General features: G+C 45.3%; 1 protein-coding gene across 1 annotated transcript in view; it reads right to left on the bottom strand.

Annotated features, from left to right (window-relative positions):
• Nucleotides 1–15,890, bottom strand: part of LOC140429425 (inositol hexakisphosphate and diphosphoinositol-pentakisphosphate kinase 2-like) — a 295,210-nt gene that overhangs the window by 219,085 nt on the left and 60,235 nt on the right. The window contains 1 exon segment of the mRNA XM_072516386.1: nucleotides 15,465–15,555. Coding sequence (XP_072372487.1) covers nucleotides 15,465–15,555 — 91 coding nt within the window.

Here is a 15,890-nt window from a genome sequence, read left to right as displayed (position 1 = left end):
AAATGAAAAGTTTCAAATGTTTTCACTGTAATGAACTAGGCCATGTAAAGTCACAGTGTTGGTGGTTGAAGAAAAGCACTGGGAAGGCTGATGTGGTAAAACAGGATAAGACAATGGGGTTTGTTAGAGTGGTAAAGGAAAGCCCAAGGGAAGCAAAAGCGGTGCAAACGATTGTACAGCCTGTTCAAGACGTAATTGTTAAGAAGGTGCCAGATGTATTTAAAGAATTTACTTGTGTAGGTAAAGTTTGCTCATGTGTATCAGGAGGAGCAGGTAAAGAAGTCACAATTTTAAGAGATACAGGGGCTAGTCAATCTTTAATGGTAAGAGATGAGAAATTATGTAGTTTGGGAAAAGTGTTGCCAGAAAAGGTGGTGATATGTGGAATTCAGGGTGAAAGGAGTAGTGTTCCATTATATAAGGTAAGGTTGGAAAGTCCAGTGAAGAGTGGTAGTAGGAGTAATAGATAAACTATCTTGTCCAGGAATACAGTTTATCTTGGGTAATGATATAGCTGGATCGCAGGTGGGAGTGATGCCTACTGTGGTTGATAAGCCAGTGGAACATCAGACAACTGAAGTGTTGAAGGACGAATATCCTGGGATTTTTCCGGATTGTGTAGTAACAAGGTCGCAAAGTCATAGGTTAAGACAAGAGGAGAAATCAAAGAGTAAAGATGAAGTTGAAGTGCAATTATCAAACAATTTTTGATCAGATGGTTGAAAAAGAACAAGAACATGTGGAGGATGAGGCGCATATTTTTGGTTCAGGAAAATTGGTGGAGTTACAACAGAAAGATGTAGAAATAAAACGGATATATCAGAAAGCATATATGGAAGAGGAATCTGAGAGTATACCAGAGTGTTATTACGGTAAAAGTGATGTCTTGATGAGAAAATGGAGACCTGAACAATGCAGGCGGATGAAAAGTGGGCAGACATTCATCAAGTAGTATTGCCGGGAGGGTATACAAAGGAGGTGTTGCGAGTTGCACATGAGGTACCAGTGGGAGGTAATTTGGGAATAAGGAAAACTCAAGCTACAATCCAGAATCATTTTTATTGGCCTGGACTACATAAAGATGTAGTTACATTTTGTCAATCATGTCACACATGTCAAGTGATAGGGAAACCTCAAGCACTGATAAAACCAGCACCCTTAATACCCATTCCAGCATTTAGGAACCTTTTACAAGGGTCCTAATCGATTGTGTAGGACCGCTTCCTAAAACAAAAAGCGGGAATCAATATCTTTTGACTGTAATGGATATGTCTACTAGGTTTCCAGAGGCCATTCCAGTATGTTATATTACAGCTAAAAGGATTGTGGGGGGGTTACTTAAATTCTTTACTAGACATGGACTATCTACAGAAATTCAATCAGATCAAGGAACAAATTTTACTTCAAAGTTATTCAAAGAAGTTATGGATATCTTAGGAATAAAACAATTTAAATCAACTGCGTACCATCCAGAATCGCAGGGAGCGTTAGAAAGGTGGCATCAGACATTAAAGACAATGTTGAGGGAGTATTGTCAAGATTATCCAGAGGATTGGGATGAAGGAATCCCATTCGTATTGTTTGCAATTAGGGATGCAGCTAATGAGTCTACCAAATTTAGTCCTTTTGAACTAATTTTTGGTCATGAGGTAAGAGGATCACTTAAATTGATTTATGAAAAATTGGTGGGTGAGAAATCGGAAATTACACTATTGGATTACGTGTCAAATTTTAGGGAACGATTAAGTAGAGCAGGTGAATTGGTTAGACAACATTTGAAAGTTGCACAAAATGTGATGAAACGGGTAGCGGACAAGAAATCCAAAGTTCGTAGTTTTGCCAGTGGGGATAAAGTTTTAGTGTTGTTACCAGTGGGAGGGGAGCCTTTAAAAGCTAGGTTTTGTAGACCTTATCAGATTGAAAGGAAATTAAGTGAGGTGAATTATGTGGTAAAAACACCAGATAGAAGGAACACTCACCGAGTGTGTCATGTGAATATGCTTAAAAAGTACTTTGAAAGGGAAGTAGAGAAAAAGGAGGTTTTAATGATTCTAATTCAAAGTGACGAACCAAATCCAGATGACTGTGAATTTGACATACCTCAAATTAAATTGGAAAATGAGGATGTTCTTAAAAATTGGGATGAATTGTTGTTACCTTCCAGAGGAAAAACGAACTGACCTGAAAGAGTTATTGATATCACATGGGCAAGTTTGTAGAGATAAATTGGGAAGAACTAAAATGGCTATACATGATGTAGATGTGAGAAATGCTGTTCCTATCAAACAACATCCATATAGACTTAATCCTTTAAAATTGGCACAGGTTAACAGAGAGATTGAGAGTATGCTGTAGAATGGCATAATTGAAGTGGGTTGCAGCCAATGGAGCTCATCCATAGTGAGCTCACCCTATCCCACGTTTGAAGGATTGCATTGAGAAAGTGGGACAATCTGCTTTTATTTTAAACTTCCAGACATGGAAAGAACATTTTAAACATCGTATGGAGTTCTTCGATCGACTTCAGGTGGCGGGTTTGATGAACCTAGCCGAATGTGAATTTGCAGAAGCCCGAATCACTTTCCTTGAGGAGTTTCCGATACCCTCAAGACGAAGGGAGACAATGTGATCTCTTAACATGAATGAATTTGATCGAACCTTTGTGCAAAGGTTTTGTGGCATGATTACTCCACTGATGGACTTGCTAAAGAAACGTAAAAATTTTCAATGGACAGCGGACTTTCAACAGGCATTTGACTGCCTGAAAGCTGTGGCAACCAATGCTCCTGTATTGGAGAATTGCAAGGGGCTCTGTGGTCAGATTGAACTAAAGTATCTGATTCTAAAGAGAAATGCCGAGGAGTAGAGGAATGGGTGGATCGTGCAGAGACTTTGTTCAAAGAGACTGTCAATCGAGAAGGATTTTGGTTGGAGGAAGAAGAAAAATGGACTATATTATTATATCTGTTTGCATGTGTTGTTTTTTTAAAACGAAAAGGTATATTTACTGTGTACATTTCTTAGTGGATGGTGCAAAAGTGAAAAATGAAACCATCTTGAAGTAGATGGGGGTTTTTTTCTTGGGGGGAGGGGTCATGTGAGAGTACCTTTAAGACATTGATGTTTAAGCAATGTACCTTTAAGAAAACAGTGATGTCAGAGAGTGGGTGGGGCTGGGCTTTAGATCAGCCATTTTGCAGTTTTAAGTTTCAGTTTGAAAAGAGCTTGGGAGTGTGGGTGTGTGCAGCGAGATGGATCTCTGCCATGAAAGACTACCTCTGGATCATTTGGGTGATTTAAACTCATAATAGTAAAGCATTTAACCTGATTTGATTCTGTTTAAAGGTGTTAAGTCTCTTGGAAGTTTGAAGGAACATTTTAAGGAATTATTTACTGTTGCAATATTTTCTGAGTTATCTTTGAAGTAAGGGGTGTTAAGAGTTCCAGTGTTTATTTAAGATGTTAAGTTGAGTTCATGGAATAAACATTGTTTTGTTTTTAAAAACCCACGTGTCCATAATTGTAATCCCACACCTAGGGAACAAGCCGTGTGCTAGAAAAAGCAACAAATATATTAAAGGGAGAGGTTGGTTGAACTCCATGATACATTTTGGGGTTCTGAAAACGCCTCGCCCATAACAAAGAATTGATCTGGAACGCAAACATTCTGGTAAAAGATCACAGGACAGTTTAAACTAGATACTTGAGCAGCTGTTTGACATTCCCTGCCCCTCAGACATTCCACGTTTTTTTTTTAAGACAAGATGAGGAAGGTAGCAAATGGAAAATGGTGGGAGGCTATAGCCCAGAAGTTCTTGTGTTACAATGAGCAGCTCCGCAGCACCTTTGAAAAAAATTATAACACAAGCTCAGTACTCCTTGTGGCGAGTGGTCCAGATTATCTCGACACACAGGGAGGGACCAAGAATGGCTTAGTATGAATCCATATTGTACAACATGAAGTGGTACTTGTAATGCTGAATTTAACAGGAATGACATTATCAAGTTAGTGCTAGACAAAAACACAAGCACTGTATACAAAATTGCTATGCCAAGTCATTGAGTTTGGCATAAATAAAATAAAGGACTTGGATCACTGGGAGCAAATTCATGTTCCGAACAAAAGTGCCATCCAAAAGATAGATACATATGGCCACACTGAATGGTGCAATCATAAATCTTAAAAGCAGCTCAAAAATATTCCCCAGGTAGGGGATAAGGGCGGCACAGTAGTTAGCACTGTTGCTTCACAGCACCAGGTACCCAGGTTCAATTCCCAGCTTGGGTCACTGTCTGTGCGGAGTCTGCACATTCTCCGAGTTTCCTCCGGGTGCTCCGGTTTCCTCCCACAAGTCCCAAAAGATGTGCGTGTTAGGTGAATTGGACATTCTGAATTCTCACTCAGTGTGCCCAAACAGGCGCCAGAATGTGGTGACTAGGGGATTTTCACAGTAACTTCATTGCGTTAATGTAAGCCTACTTGTGACACTAATAAAGATTGTTCTAACAATCAATACATTCATCAGGGAGGACAATAACACCTCGGTAAAAGCAGCCCAATATGATGTGTGTCATCTAAAGATCCTAGATAGTGGAACAAACCGGAAAGAATAGGTGACAGATGCACGAGTGCCAAGTCCCCTCACGGATCACAAATTATCACAAGGTTAATCCCAGAGTTGAGGGGTTGGATTACGAGGAGAGGTTGAGTAGTCTGGGACTGTATTCGTTGGAATTTAGAAGAATGCAGGGGGACCTTATAGAAACATATAAAATTATTAAGGGAATAGATGGGATAGATTCGGGCAGGTTGTTTCCACTGACAGGTGAAAGCAGAACTAGGGGGCATAGCCTCAAAATAAGGGGAAGTAGATTTAGGACTGAGTTTAGGAGGAACTTCTTCACCCAAAGGGTTGTGAATCTATGGAATTCCCTCCCCAGTGAAGCAGTTGAGGCTCCTTCATTAAATGTTTCCAAGATAAAGATAGATAGTTTTTTGAAGAATAAAGGAATAAAGGGTTATGGTGTTCGGGCCGGAAAGTGGAGCTGAGTCCACAAAAGATCAGCTATGATCTCATTGAATGGCGGAGCAGCCTCGAAAGACCACGTGGCCTATTCCTGCTCCTAGCTCTTATGTTCTTATAGCTTCCTTACCAAAGTATGAAAATAGAAACAAAGCCTGCCAACTCAGGAGACTGGTTCAGTCTTATCCTGTCCAGGTCAAATGTGAAACTACAATATGGACCTTCATTGGTGTAATTCTGTTTCCACCACTAGTCACAGGTGACACTAAACCAATGTCAATATATCAGATGCAAAACCTAGGATTGATTCAGGTTCACTGTCAAAATCACAATATCTATCCATATGCCATAAATTTGGGCGATATAAGCAGGACTTACCAACCACCCCACCGCATGTTATTCTGGCCAGCAGGATCTACCGACCCCGCCCTTGTCAATGGGATTTCCTGGTAACAGCAACCCTCATCGTCGGAAAACCCATGCACCGGCATGGGACCGGAATTTCCCACCAGTGTGAACATCCAGTAAAGCCTTCCCTATGTATTAGGAACTCAGACCTCCGGTTGCGGCCAAGCAGAGCTAAGTCGCACGTTTGGCAGCTCCCGCTAGAAACGGACTTTTGGGCTCTTTGTAGGGCCCCCAACGGTACTTTTTCGACGATTCCCAGTGTGGGAAGGAGACAGCAATATTCCCCCGGCACTGTATGGATTGGACCAGGAGTGGAGCAGTGAAAAAAGTGGAATTGGAGCAAAGAAAGGTGCGAGGGAGGAAGACCAAGATAGCGGCGGGTGGAGAGCAGGCAGCGTGGGCGCAGTGGTCACAGGAGCAGCAGGAGTTTCTCCAGCGCTGCTTCACGGAGCTGAAGGCAGAGCTGCTGGAGCCGATGAAGGCGTCAATTGACAAGCTGCTTGAGACTCAGACAGCCCAAGGGGCGGCGGTCCAGCAAAATGTGTCTGAGAATGAGGACGAGATCCTGGGCCTGGCGGTGAAGGTGGAGGCGCACAAGGCGCTCCATAAGAAATGGCAGGCGACGTTCGAGGACATGGAGAACCGGTCAAAAAGAAAGAATCTGCGGATTCTGGGTCTCCCGGAGGAGCTGGAAGGATCGGATGTTGGAACCTACGTGGTCACCATGTTGAACATGCTGATGGGCGCGGGGGGCCTTCCAGGGGCCCCTGGGGCTGGAGGGGGCCCATCGAGCCGCCGCGGGTGGTGCTGTTGCGGTTCCACCGTTCCGTGGACAGAGAATGTGTCTTATGGTGGGCCAAGAAAGAGCGGAGCAGGTGGGAGAACGCAGAGGTCCGGATTTATCAGGACTGGAGCGCGGAGGTGGCTAAGAAGAGGGCCGGGTACAATCGGGCTAAGGTGGTTCTGCATCGGAAAGGGGTGAAGTTCGGCATGTTGCAGCCGGCGCGACTGTGGGTCACGGTGGCTAGAAATAGAGATGGGGTCCCGCGGGGAGGCCCTAGCCGGGGGAATTGGGACTGGGCCTGGAAAGGGAGCTGCGCCAGAGGAGGCGGGGTCCGGTGGGTGGAGAGCGCAGGCAAAAGGGTGGAAAGGGGCGCGGGATTTTTCCCGTGCTGAGTGTGGAAGGGGGTGGGGTCGGGGAGAGCCCGTTGACGGACAGGAAGGGGGAGGGGAGACTCCCACACTGGGGGGTCGATGGAGCAGCGGAAGTGGCCGGGGTCAGCAGGAGTTGGCTGACTCACGGGAGTGCAACGGGGGGAGCAATGCTGCAAGGGGGAGGGGGGGCGATTTTGGTGGGGAAGCGGATGTCGTTTGAGGCGGTTGGGCATCGTGGCAGACAATGGAGGTAGGTATGTGATGGTGAGTTGCAAGCTGCAGGGGGTGCGGGTGGTCTTGGTAAATGTATATGCCCCGAATTGGGACGATGCGGGGTTTATGCGGCGCATGTTGGGCCGGATCCCGGACTTGGAGACAGGGGGCTTGATAATGGGAGGGACTTCAACACGGTGCTGGATTCGGCAATGGATCGCTCTAGGTCTAGGACGGGCAGGAGGCCGGCGGTGGCCAAGGTGCTGAGCAGGTTTATGGACGACCAGATGGGACGAGTGGATCCGTGGAGGTTTGCGAGGCCGGGGGCCAGGGAATTCTCATTCTTCTCCCATGTTCATAAGGCCTACTCTCGGATTGACTTTTTTGTAATGAGCAGGGCGCTGATTCCGAGGGTGGAGGACATGGAGTATTCGGCGATAGCCATCTCTGACCATGCCCCGCATTGGGTGGACCTCGAGCTGGGGGAGGAGAGGGACCAGCGCCCGCTGTGGTCCATGGGTGTACAGCAAGGTACCTGGAGGCCAATGATAATGGGGAGTTGCAGTAGGGGTGGTCTGGGAGGCGCTGAAGGCGGTGATCAGGGGTGAGTTGATCTCCATTTGGGCCCACAGAGAGGGGAAGGAGAGGAGGGAGAGGGGGAGGCTAGTGGGGGAGATGAGAAGGGTGGATAGGAGGTATTCAGAGGCCCCCGAGGAGGGACTACTCAAGAAGCGATGGAGCCTCCAGGCCGAGTTCGACCTGTTGACCCCCAAGAAGGCCGAGTTGCAGTGGAGGAAGGCGCATGGGACGGTGTACGAGTACGGAGAGAAGGCTAGCCGGATCCTGGCACACCAGCTTCGGAAGCGTGAGGCAGCGAGGGAGATCGGGGGAGTTAGGGATGGAGGGGGGAGCACGGTGCGAAGTGCGGTGGGTATTAATGGGGTCTTCAGAGACTTTTACGAGGGTCTGAATCGGTCTGAGCCCCCATCGGAGGAGGGGGGATGGGTCGCTTTCTGGACGGGCTGAGGTTCCCGAGGGCAGAGGAGGGGCAGGTGGCAGGGCTGGGGGCGCCGGTTGGGTTGGAGGAACTGGTCAAGGGACTGGGGAATATGCAGGCGGGGAAGGCACCGGTTCCCGGTGGAATTCTATAGGAAGTACGTGGACCTGTTGGGCCCGCTGCTGGTAAGGACTTTCAACGAGGCGGGGGGGGGGGGGGGGGGGGGGGGGGGATCCTAGGGCGCTGATTTCTCTAATTCTGAAGCGGGACAAGGACCCCGGCAACTTATCAGGTGATGCAGGAGGAGGAGGCGGCCTCGGCGGAGGAGTTAAAAGGTAAGTGGGAGGAGGAGCTGGGGGAGGAGATCGACGAGGGTATGTGGGTGGATGCCCTGGGAAGGGTAAATTCTTCCTCCTCTTGTGCAAGGCTCAGCCTGATACAATTTAAGGTGCTGCACAGGGCGCACATGACCGGGACAAGGCTAAGCCATTTTTCTGAGAGTGAGGACAGATGTGCGAGGTGTTCGGGGAGCCCAGCAAACCACACCCACATGTTCTGGGCATGTCCAGCGTTGGAGTCTGGAGGGGCGTAGCGAGGATGGTGTCAAGGGTAGTGAATTCCAGGGTTAGGCCTAGCTGGGGGCTCGTAATATGTGGGGTGTCGGACGAGCCGGGAGTGCAGGAGGCGAAAGAGGCCGGTATTATAGATATAGATATAGAATTTACAGTGCAGAAGGAGGCCATTCGGCCCATCGAGTCTGCACCGGCTCCTGGAAAGAGCACCCCACCCAAGGTCCACACCTCCACCCTATCCCCATAACCCAGTAATCCCACCCTACACTAAGGGCAATTCTGGACACTAAGGGCAATTTAGCATGGCCAATCCACCTAACCCGCACATCTTTGGACTGTGGGAGGAAACCGGAGCACCCGGAGGAAACCCACACACACACGGGGAGGATGTGCAGACTCCGCACAGACAGTAACCCAAGCCGGAATCGAACCTGGGACCCTGGAGCTGTGAAGCATTTATGCTATCCACAATGCTACCGTGCTGCCATATTCTGTCCTTTGCGTCCCAGGTAGCCCGGCGAAGAATTCTGCTTCAGTGGAAGGATGCGAGGCCCCCCAAGCATGGAATGCTGGATTAACGACATGGCAGGGTTTATTAAATTGGAGAAGGTGAAATTTGCCTTAAGGGGATCTTCAGGCGGTGGCAGCCGTTCCTAGACTTCCTGGCGGAACGTTAGGAGGTGGTCAGCAGCAGCAGCCACGCGGGGGGATAAGTTTGTGTCTGATAGGGGATGCACTATTGTTTACTGTTTAACGTTTATTTGTTTATTTATGCACTTTTGTTCTTGTTGTTTTATTATTTGTGTAAAGGCGGGGGGTTCTATTTTTCTGTTGTGATAATCTGTGAAAAATTGAATAAAAATTATTTTTTTTAAAAAATGTATTGGGAACTCAGCTGAAAGTGTGTAACACATGGCGAGAAGTGATTATGTGCCGTAACAGGTAAGGGACCATCCCAAAGCAATGTGGGTATTATCAGACACAAGTAAATTGTACCACGGAGTCGATTAGAGCCAACGTAAAACCGCCGCAAACTGTATATGCAGAACAAGGGGAATACTGTGCCAGCACCATAGAAAAGAAATATAATTATGACTATGAAAAACCATGCCCTGTTCCCAAAACAACTTTTTGTTTTGTCGCAGAGATACCTGTCAAGAAATACATTTTTACCATCATAATACCATAAATTAGTGTAAAAGATAGAATGAAAGGGCAATTACAGAAGTACAGTGTGGAAAGATTGGGTGATGAGGTCCCACAGCTGACTGACAATACAGAATTGAAAGCGAACTTTGCTAAATCGCAGTGTGGCCAAACAGCCACTTAAGATGGCGTCCTGCAAAGGATGCTGGGAGAATTGACCAAGTTCGAGGACAAGCAGGCGGCAGCTCAAATAAACATGAAGAAATAAACTGCAGCCTAGACTCCAGCAATATACAGGAATAAGGCCATCTCCAGGCCATCCCAGGAGCAATTGCACTATCCTGTCAATCACTTTTTAATAAATTTAGTGTACCCAATTATTTTTTTTCCAATTAAGGGGCAATTTAGCTTGGCCAATCCACTGAACCTGAACATCTTTGGGTTGTGGGGGTGAAACCCATGCAGACACGGGGAGAACATGCAAACTCCACACAGACAGTGACCCAGGCTGGTATTCAAACCCGGGTCCTCAGCTCCGCAGTCCCAGTGCTAACCACTGCGCCACCGTGCTGCCCTTCAATCACACTTGTTTACCAGACAAAGCAGCACCTAAACTTATTTGGAAGGGCCTATCTGCCCCCAACACTTGTAGGCATGGCCATTGAGTGGCCACCCCAAAATCGATGTGGCAGCCCCTGATTGGACTTGATCGATCAGGATGATCCAACCCTGACCAATTGAATGACAATGACCCAGAGATCTCCCAAAAAGGACACAAAATCCAAGCAGGTTAAAAGGTGCTGCACCACCTTAGAATTTCTCTCTGCAGCAACAACAGAATGAAAACCAGGGCCAGGAACAGACCAGACCAAGGACTGAACATTGAGGACTACAAGATTCAGAATAAAGGCCAATATTTGTCTGGTACTTGCTATGTTGCTCTTATTAGCCTTAGTTTTATTAGCTCTAATTATGTCACCTTTGCTCACGAGTCGCCAGGTATCTTTCTGATACCGCCACGTGGTTCAAGCTCTAGTTATGATTAATAAGGCAGCACACCGCTTAGTAAGATTAAAATCAACGATCATTTATTATGTACAGCAATAAATACTTACACAATAATCCTACTTTCTAGACTACTACCTACCACTACTGGCCAATACTTAACTTTTGGGAATGGCCCACTAGGACAGGGAAACAAATGGTTTATCGAATTGGGTCTGGCCTGCGGGATTCAAAGGCTGATACAGGTCGATGGCTAGGTGTCTCTATCGGGTAGCGATCGCTGGAGTCAAACTTACGGTTGCTGGTCGATGGTTCTTGCAAAGGTTGCGAGCAGGAGAAGAAGGGAGAGAAGAGTCGATCTGAACTTGGCCCCTATCTTTATAGGTCCCAGGGGCTTCCTGCCTCTCGGGGCGGACCTTGACCCTGGTCCCAAGTGATTGGACTTGTTCCCAATTTCTGATCCAAACTGCTAAATCACCCCGAATCCCATGCCTCCGTATTTTCTGCAGTAGCCTACCATGGGGAACCTTATCAAACGCTTTACTGAAATCCATACACACCCCATCGACTGCTTTACAATCATCCACCTGTTTGGTCACCTTCTCAAAGAACTTTATAAGGGTTGTGAGGCACGACCAACCCTTCACAAAACCGTGTTGACTATCTCTAATCAAATTATTCCTTTCCAGATGATTATACATCCTATCTCTTATAAACCTTTCCAAGATTTTTCCCACAACAGAAGTAAGGCTCACTGGTCCATAGTTACCGGGGTTATCTTGAACAAGGGGACATTTGCTATCCTCCAGTCTTCTGGCACTATTCTTGTTGACAAAGATGACTTAAAGATCAAGGCCAAAGGCTCAACAATCTCCTCCCTAGCTTCCCAGAGAATCCTAGGATAAATCCCATCCGGCACAGGTGACTTACCTATTTTCACACTTTCCAGAATTGCTAACACCTCCTCCTTATGAACCTCAACCCCTTCTAGTCTAGTAGCCTGAATCTCAGTATTCTCCTCGACAACATTGTCTTTTTCCTGTGTGAATACTGACGAAAAATATTCATTTAGCACCTCTCCTATCTCCTTGGACTCCAAGCACAACTTCCCACTACTGTCCTTGACTGGCCCTACTCTTACCCTAGTCATTCTTTTATTCCTGACATATCTATAGAAAGCTTTAGGGTTATCCTTGATCCTACCTGCCAAAGACTTTTCATGTCCCCTCCTGGCTCTTCTTAGCTCTCTCTTTAGGTCCTTCCTAGCTAACCTGTAACTCTCGAGCGCCCTAACTGAACCTTCATCTTTACATAAGTCTCCTTCTTCCTCTTGACAAGTGTTTTGACTGCTTTAGTAAACCACGGTTCCCTCACTCGACCATTTCCTCCCTGCCTGACAGGTACATACTTATCAAGGACACGCAGTAGCTGTTCCTTGAACAAGCTCCACATTTCCATTGTGCCCATCCCCTGCAGTTTTCCTCTCCATCCGGTGTATCCTAAGTCTTGCCTCATCGCATCATAATTGCCTTTCCCCCAGATATAACTCTTGCCCTGCAGTATATACCTATCCCTTTCCATCACTAAAGTAAACGTAATCGAATTGTGGTCACTATCACCAAAGTGCTCACCTACCTCCAAATCTAACACCTGTCCTGGTTCATTACCCAGTACCAAATCCAATATGGCCTCGCCTCTCGTTGGCCTATCTACATACCGTGTCAGGAAACCCTCCTGCACACATTGGACAGAAACGGACCCATCTAATGTACTCGAACTATAGCGTTTCCAGTCAATATTTGGAAAGCTAAAGTCCCCTATAACAACTACCCTGTTGCTTTCGCTCCTATCCAGAATCATCTTTGCAATTCTCTCCTCTACATCTCTGGAACTTTTCCGAGGCCTATAGAACACCCATAACAGGGTGACCTCTCCTTGTTTCACATCACGAGCCAGCCAACCAGCCAACTGAACTAACCAACCCCCCAACGTGTAACAACTACCTCACAAGTAACTGAACTCGAACCACAACCTTTATGAGCTCTGAAGTCGGAATTGGATTTTTTGAAAATCGTTCCGACAGGATAAATTGCAAAGATTAGTTCTCATGATTATAAAATGTCATTTGTACATTAAAGGGCCCCAAGGCATGCAGTCACTGGCTTTTGCAATTCAGTATTTCTGTATTGTTCTTGGGTGATTCAATTTTGATTAATTTCAAATAATTAATCAATAATAATCAGTAGTGATAGTAACAGGAAAAACAATAATGTAGATTTGTTTTTGCCATACTTTGGTTTTTCATACTGGCCATTCACAGCTGGCATGTCTACATTATTGTTTTCCCTTTCCAAGCCAGACTTACTAAAATAAAAGTTGTCTTTGCTGACCAGAAGCCATGTTTTATGACCCTTGCACTACAAGCCAGAACAATGAATAACTTTAAAAATGGGGTAGCCAACTAAACAGTGTGGAATCAAGTGATGGAGGTTGCAATGGAGGAAAATTGACACGGGCTTATGTTTATAGAATACCACCAGTGCAGGATGCCAACTTCAATGGGGTAAGAACAGATCTGGACCAAATTGGAGTCGAAGGCTGGCAAGAAAAACCACAGCTAATCAATGGACCATCTTGATGATTTGGGCACAGTCGTGGTAAATTCTCTTGAAAGGAAATGGTAGGGCAAATAAATCCAGGATGACAAAGGACAGGTTTAAAGTAGAAAATACAATTGAAAACAAAGCTGAATACAGAAGGTTCAGAGCAAAGGTAAAGAAGCAAATAAGAGAAGAATAAAATGGAGTGTGAAAAGATACTGGAGGCTAGCATAAAATGGAATCCCAAAGTCTTTGGAAGACGTACAAATAGTAAAAAGAGTAGGGACCAAAAAGGGAATTTACACATGGAGACAGAGGGCATAACTAAAGTACTAAATTAATATCTTGCATCTGTCTTTACGAAGAAAGAAAATGCGACCTGGGCTATGGTAAAAAATGAGGCAATTCAGACACTAGATGGATTGAAAATTGAAATGATGGGGATATTGGATAGGTTATCTGTACTCAAAGCGAGGACCAGATAAGATGCATCCAAGGATACGGAGGAAGGCGAGTGGAAATTGCAGAGGCACAGGACATAATTTTGCAATCTTCCTTAAACTCAGGGTTAGGCCAGAGGACTGGAGAATTGCAAATATTACACTCTCGTTCAAAATAAACTATACCTATAAGCCCAGCAACTACAGGTCAGTCCTTTTGACTTTGATGGTGGGAAAACTTTTAGAAACAATAATTAGAGACAAACTTAATAATCACATAGGCAAATACAGCAGAATTAAGGAAAGCCAGCATGGATTTCTTCAGGGATGTTTAAATAACTTTTTGGAGTTTTTTGAAGCAGTAACAAAGAGGGCTGATCAGAGCATTGATGAGGGCATATGAACTGTGAGAAGGATAGTGTAGAACTTCAAAGAGACAGAAAAATTGGTGGAATAGGCAGACAGGTGGGAGATGAAGCTCAATGCAGAAAAGTGGGAGGTGATTCGTTCTGATATTAAGAATATGGAGACACAATATAAATAAAGGGTACAGTCAGAAAGGGAGTGCAGGAGCAGTGGGACCTGGGTGTATACGTGCATAAATCATTGCAGTACCCTGGGTGTTATTAATAAGGCAGAGAGTACAGAGCAAGGAGGTTGTGTTGAATATGTAAAGGTCACCAGTTTGGCCTCAGCTAGAGTACTGCATCCAGTCCAGGGTGCCCCATGCTAGGAAGGATATGAAGCATTAAAAAGAATGCAGAATAGATTCATGAGAACGGTGCCAGGATTGAGGAACTTCAGTGATAAACGTAGATTGTAGAGGTTAAGACTGTGTTCCTTGGAGAAGAGAAAGTTGAGAAGAAATTTGGTAGACTTAAATGATGAGATTTCCAGACAGAGTAGATGGGGAGAAACTGTTCGCACTCGTGAAAGGATGGAAAATGAGAGGGCACAGATTTGAGGTAATTAGTAGAAGAAACAAAAGCTATAAGAGAAACTTTTTTTATGTAGCGAATGGTTACTGTTTGGAATGCATTTCCCGAGAGTGTGGTTGAGGCAGGTTCAATGGAAACATTCAAAAGGGAATTAGACAGTTATCTGAAAAGAATGAATGTGCAGGGTTATGGGGAGAAGGGGTACCTAAGTGAGTGCTCATTCAGAGCCGGTACAGACACAATGGGATGAATGGCCTCCTTCTGCACTATAATATTTCTGTGATCCCTCAGGCTTTTGCTTAAATTTAAAAAAGGTAAGTCAACTCGGATAGGTTGAGCCATTGTTTAGGGGTATGCACCAGGCAACTGTTGTTCCCCAGTGGTTAGCACTGGTACCTCACCAGGGACCAAGGTTCGATTCAGGCCTTGGGTGACTGCATGTGTGGAGATTGCACGTTCCCTCCGTGCCTGCATGATTTTCCTCTGGGTGCTTCAGTTTCTTCCCACAATAAAAAGATATGCAGCTTAGGTGGATTGGCCATGCTAAATTGCCCCACAGTGTCCAAAGATGTGCAGGTTAGGTGGATTGGCTATGGTCAATGCGAGAGATTACAGGGATAGGGCAGGGGAGTGGGTCTAGATAGTGCTCTCATTCAGAGTGTCAGTGCCGTCTCGATGGGCCAAATGACCTCTCTCTGTACTGCAGACATTCTACGGATTAATTGAAAAAAGTGCAATGCCTGGGCATAGTTGCAGTGAGCAGGGCCCTGTGTATGAATTTATGTAGCTTCCAGCAAGAATAAGTAAATCACATTGCAAATCCGACTGATCTTAAATTGGTTGTTGGTGTAATTCTTTACACATTCGGGATTATTCACCAAGTGCTGTCCAATCATAAAATCACATCTAACATTGGATACTATGTTCTGAGTTTTGCTAGCACAGGCTTGGTTGCCAGTTACTTACCGGTCTTGAATATTATATTGCATGTTCAAGTCATTAATAACAAATGGCTTCCTGAGCTTTGCATAAGCCACTGCTTTGTCCAATAAAAATCCTTAAAAAGCAAAAAAAGGACTGGTGAATTCAAGATTTCTAATACCACAAAACAAATGTCATGTTTTATTTGACTTATACAAACAAAATTACATGACAGAATGATATGCCTCAAAATTTGTGATGCACAAAATTCACTCAAGACCTAATTCAAATTTACAAATTCATGCTCCTGACGCAGAGCTTCAGCCACTAGAAACAATCCTGGGAATTCAAAGTTTCTCTCTTTACTGCATATGCATTTTTCCATCCATTAATGTATTTTTTTCATTTTTCCAATTAAGGGGCAATTTAGCATGGCCAATCACCTCCTCTGCATATCTTTGGGTTATGGGG

Source organism: Scyliorhinus torazame, chromosome 9 (assembly GCF_047496885.1).
Source record: "Scyliorhinus torazame isolate Kashiwa2021f chromosome 9, sScyTor2.1, whole genome shotgun sequence".
Classification (NCBI taxonomy): Eukaryota; Metazoa; Chordata; class Chondrichthyes; order Carcharhiniformes; family Scyliorhinidae; genus Scyliorhinus; species Scyliorhinus torazame.
This window is presented reverse-complemented; position numbering and strand designations above follow the sequence as displayed.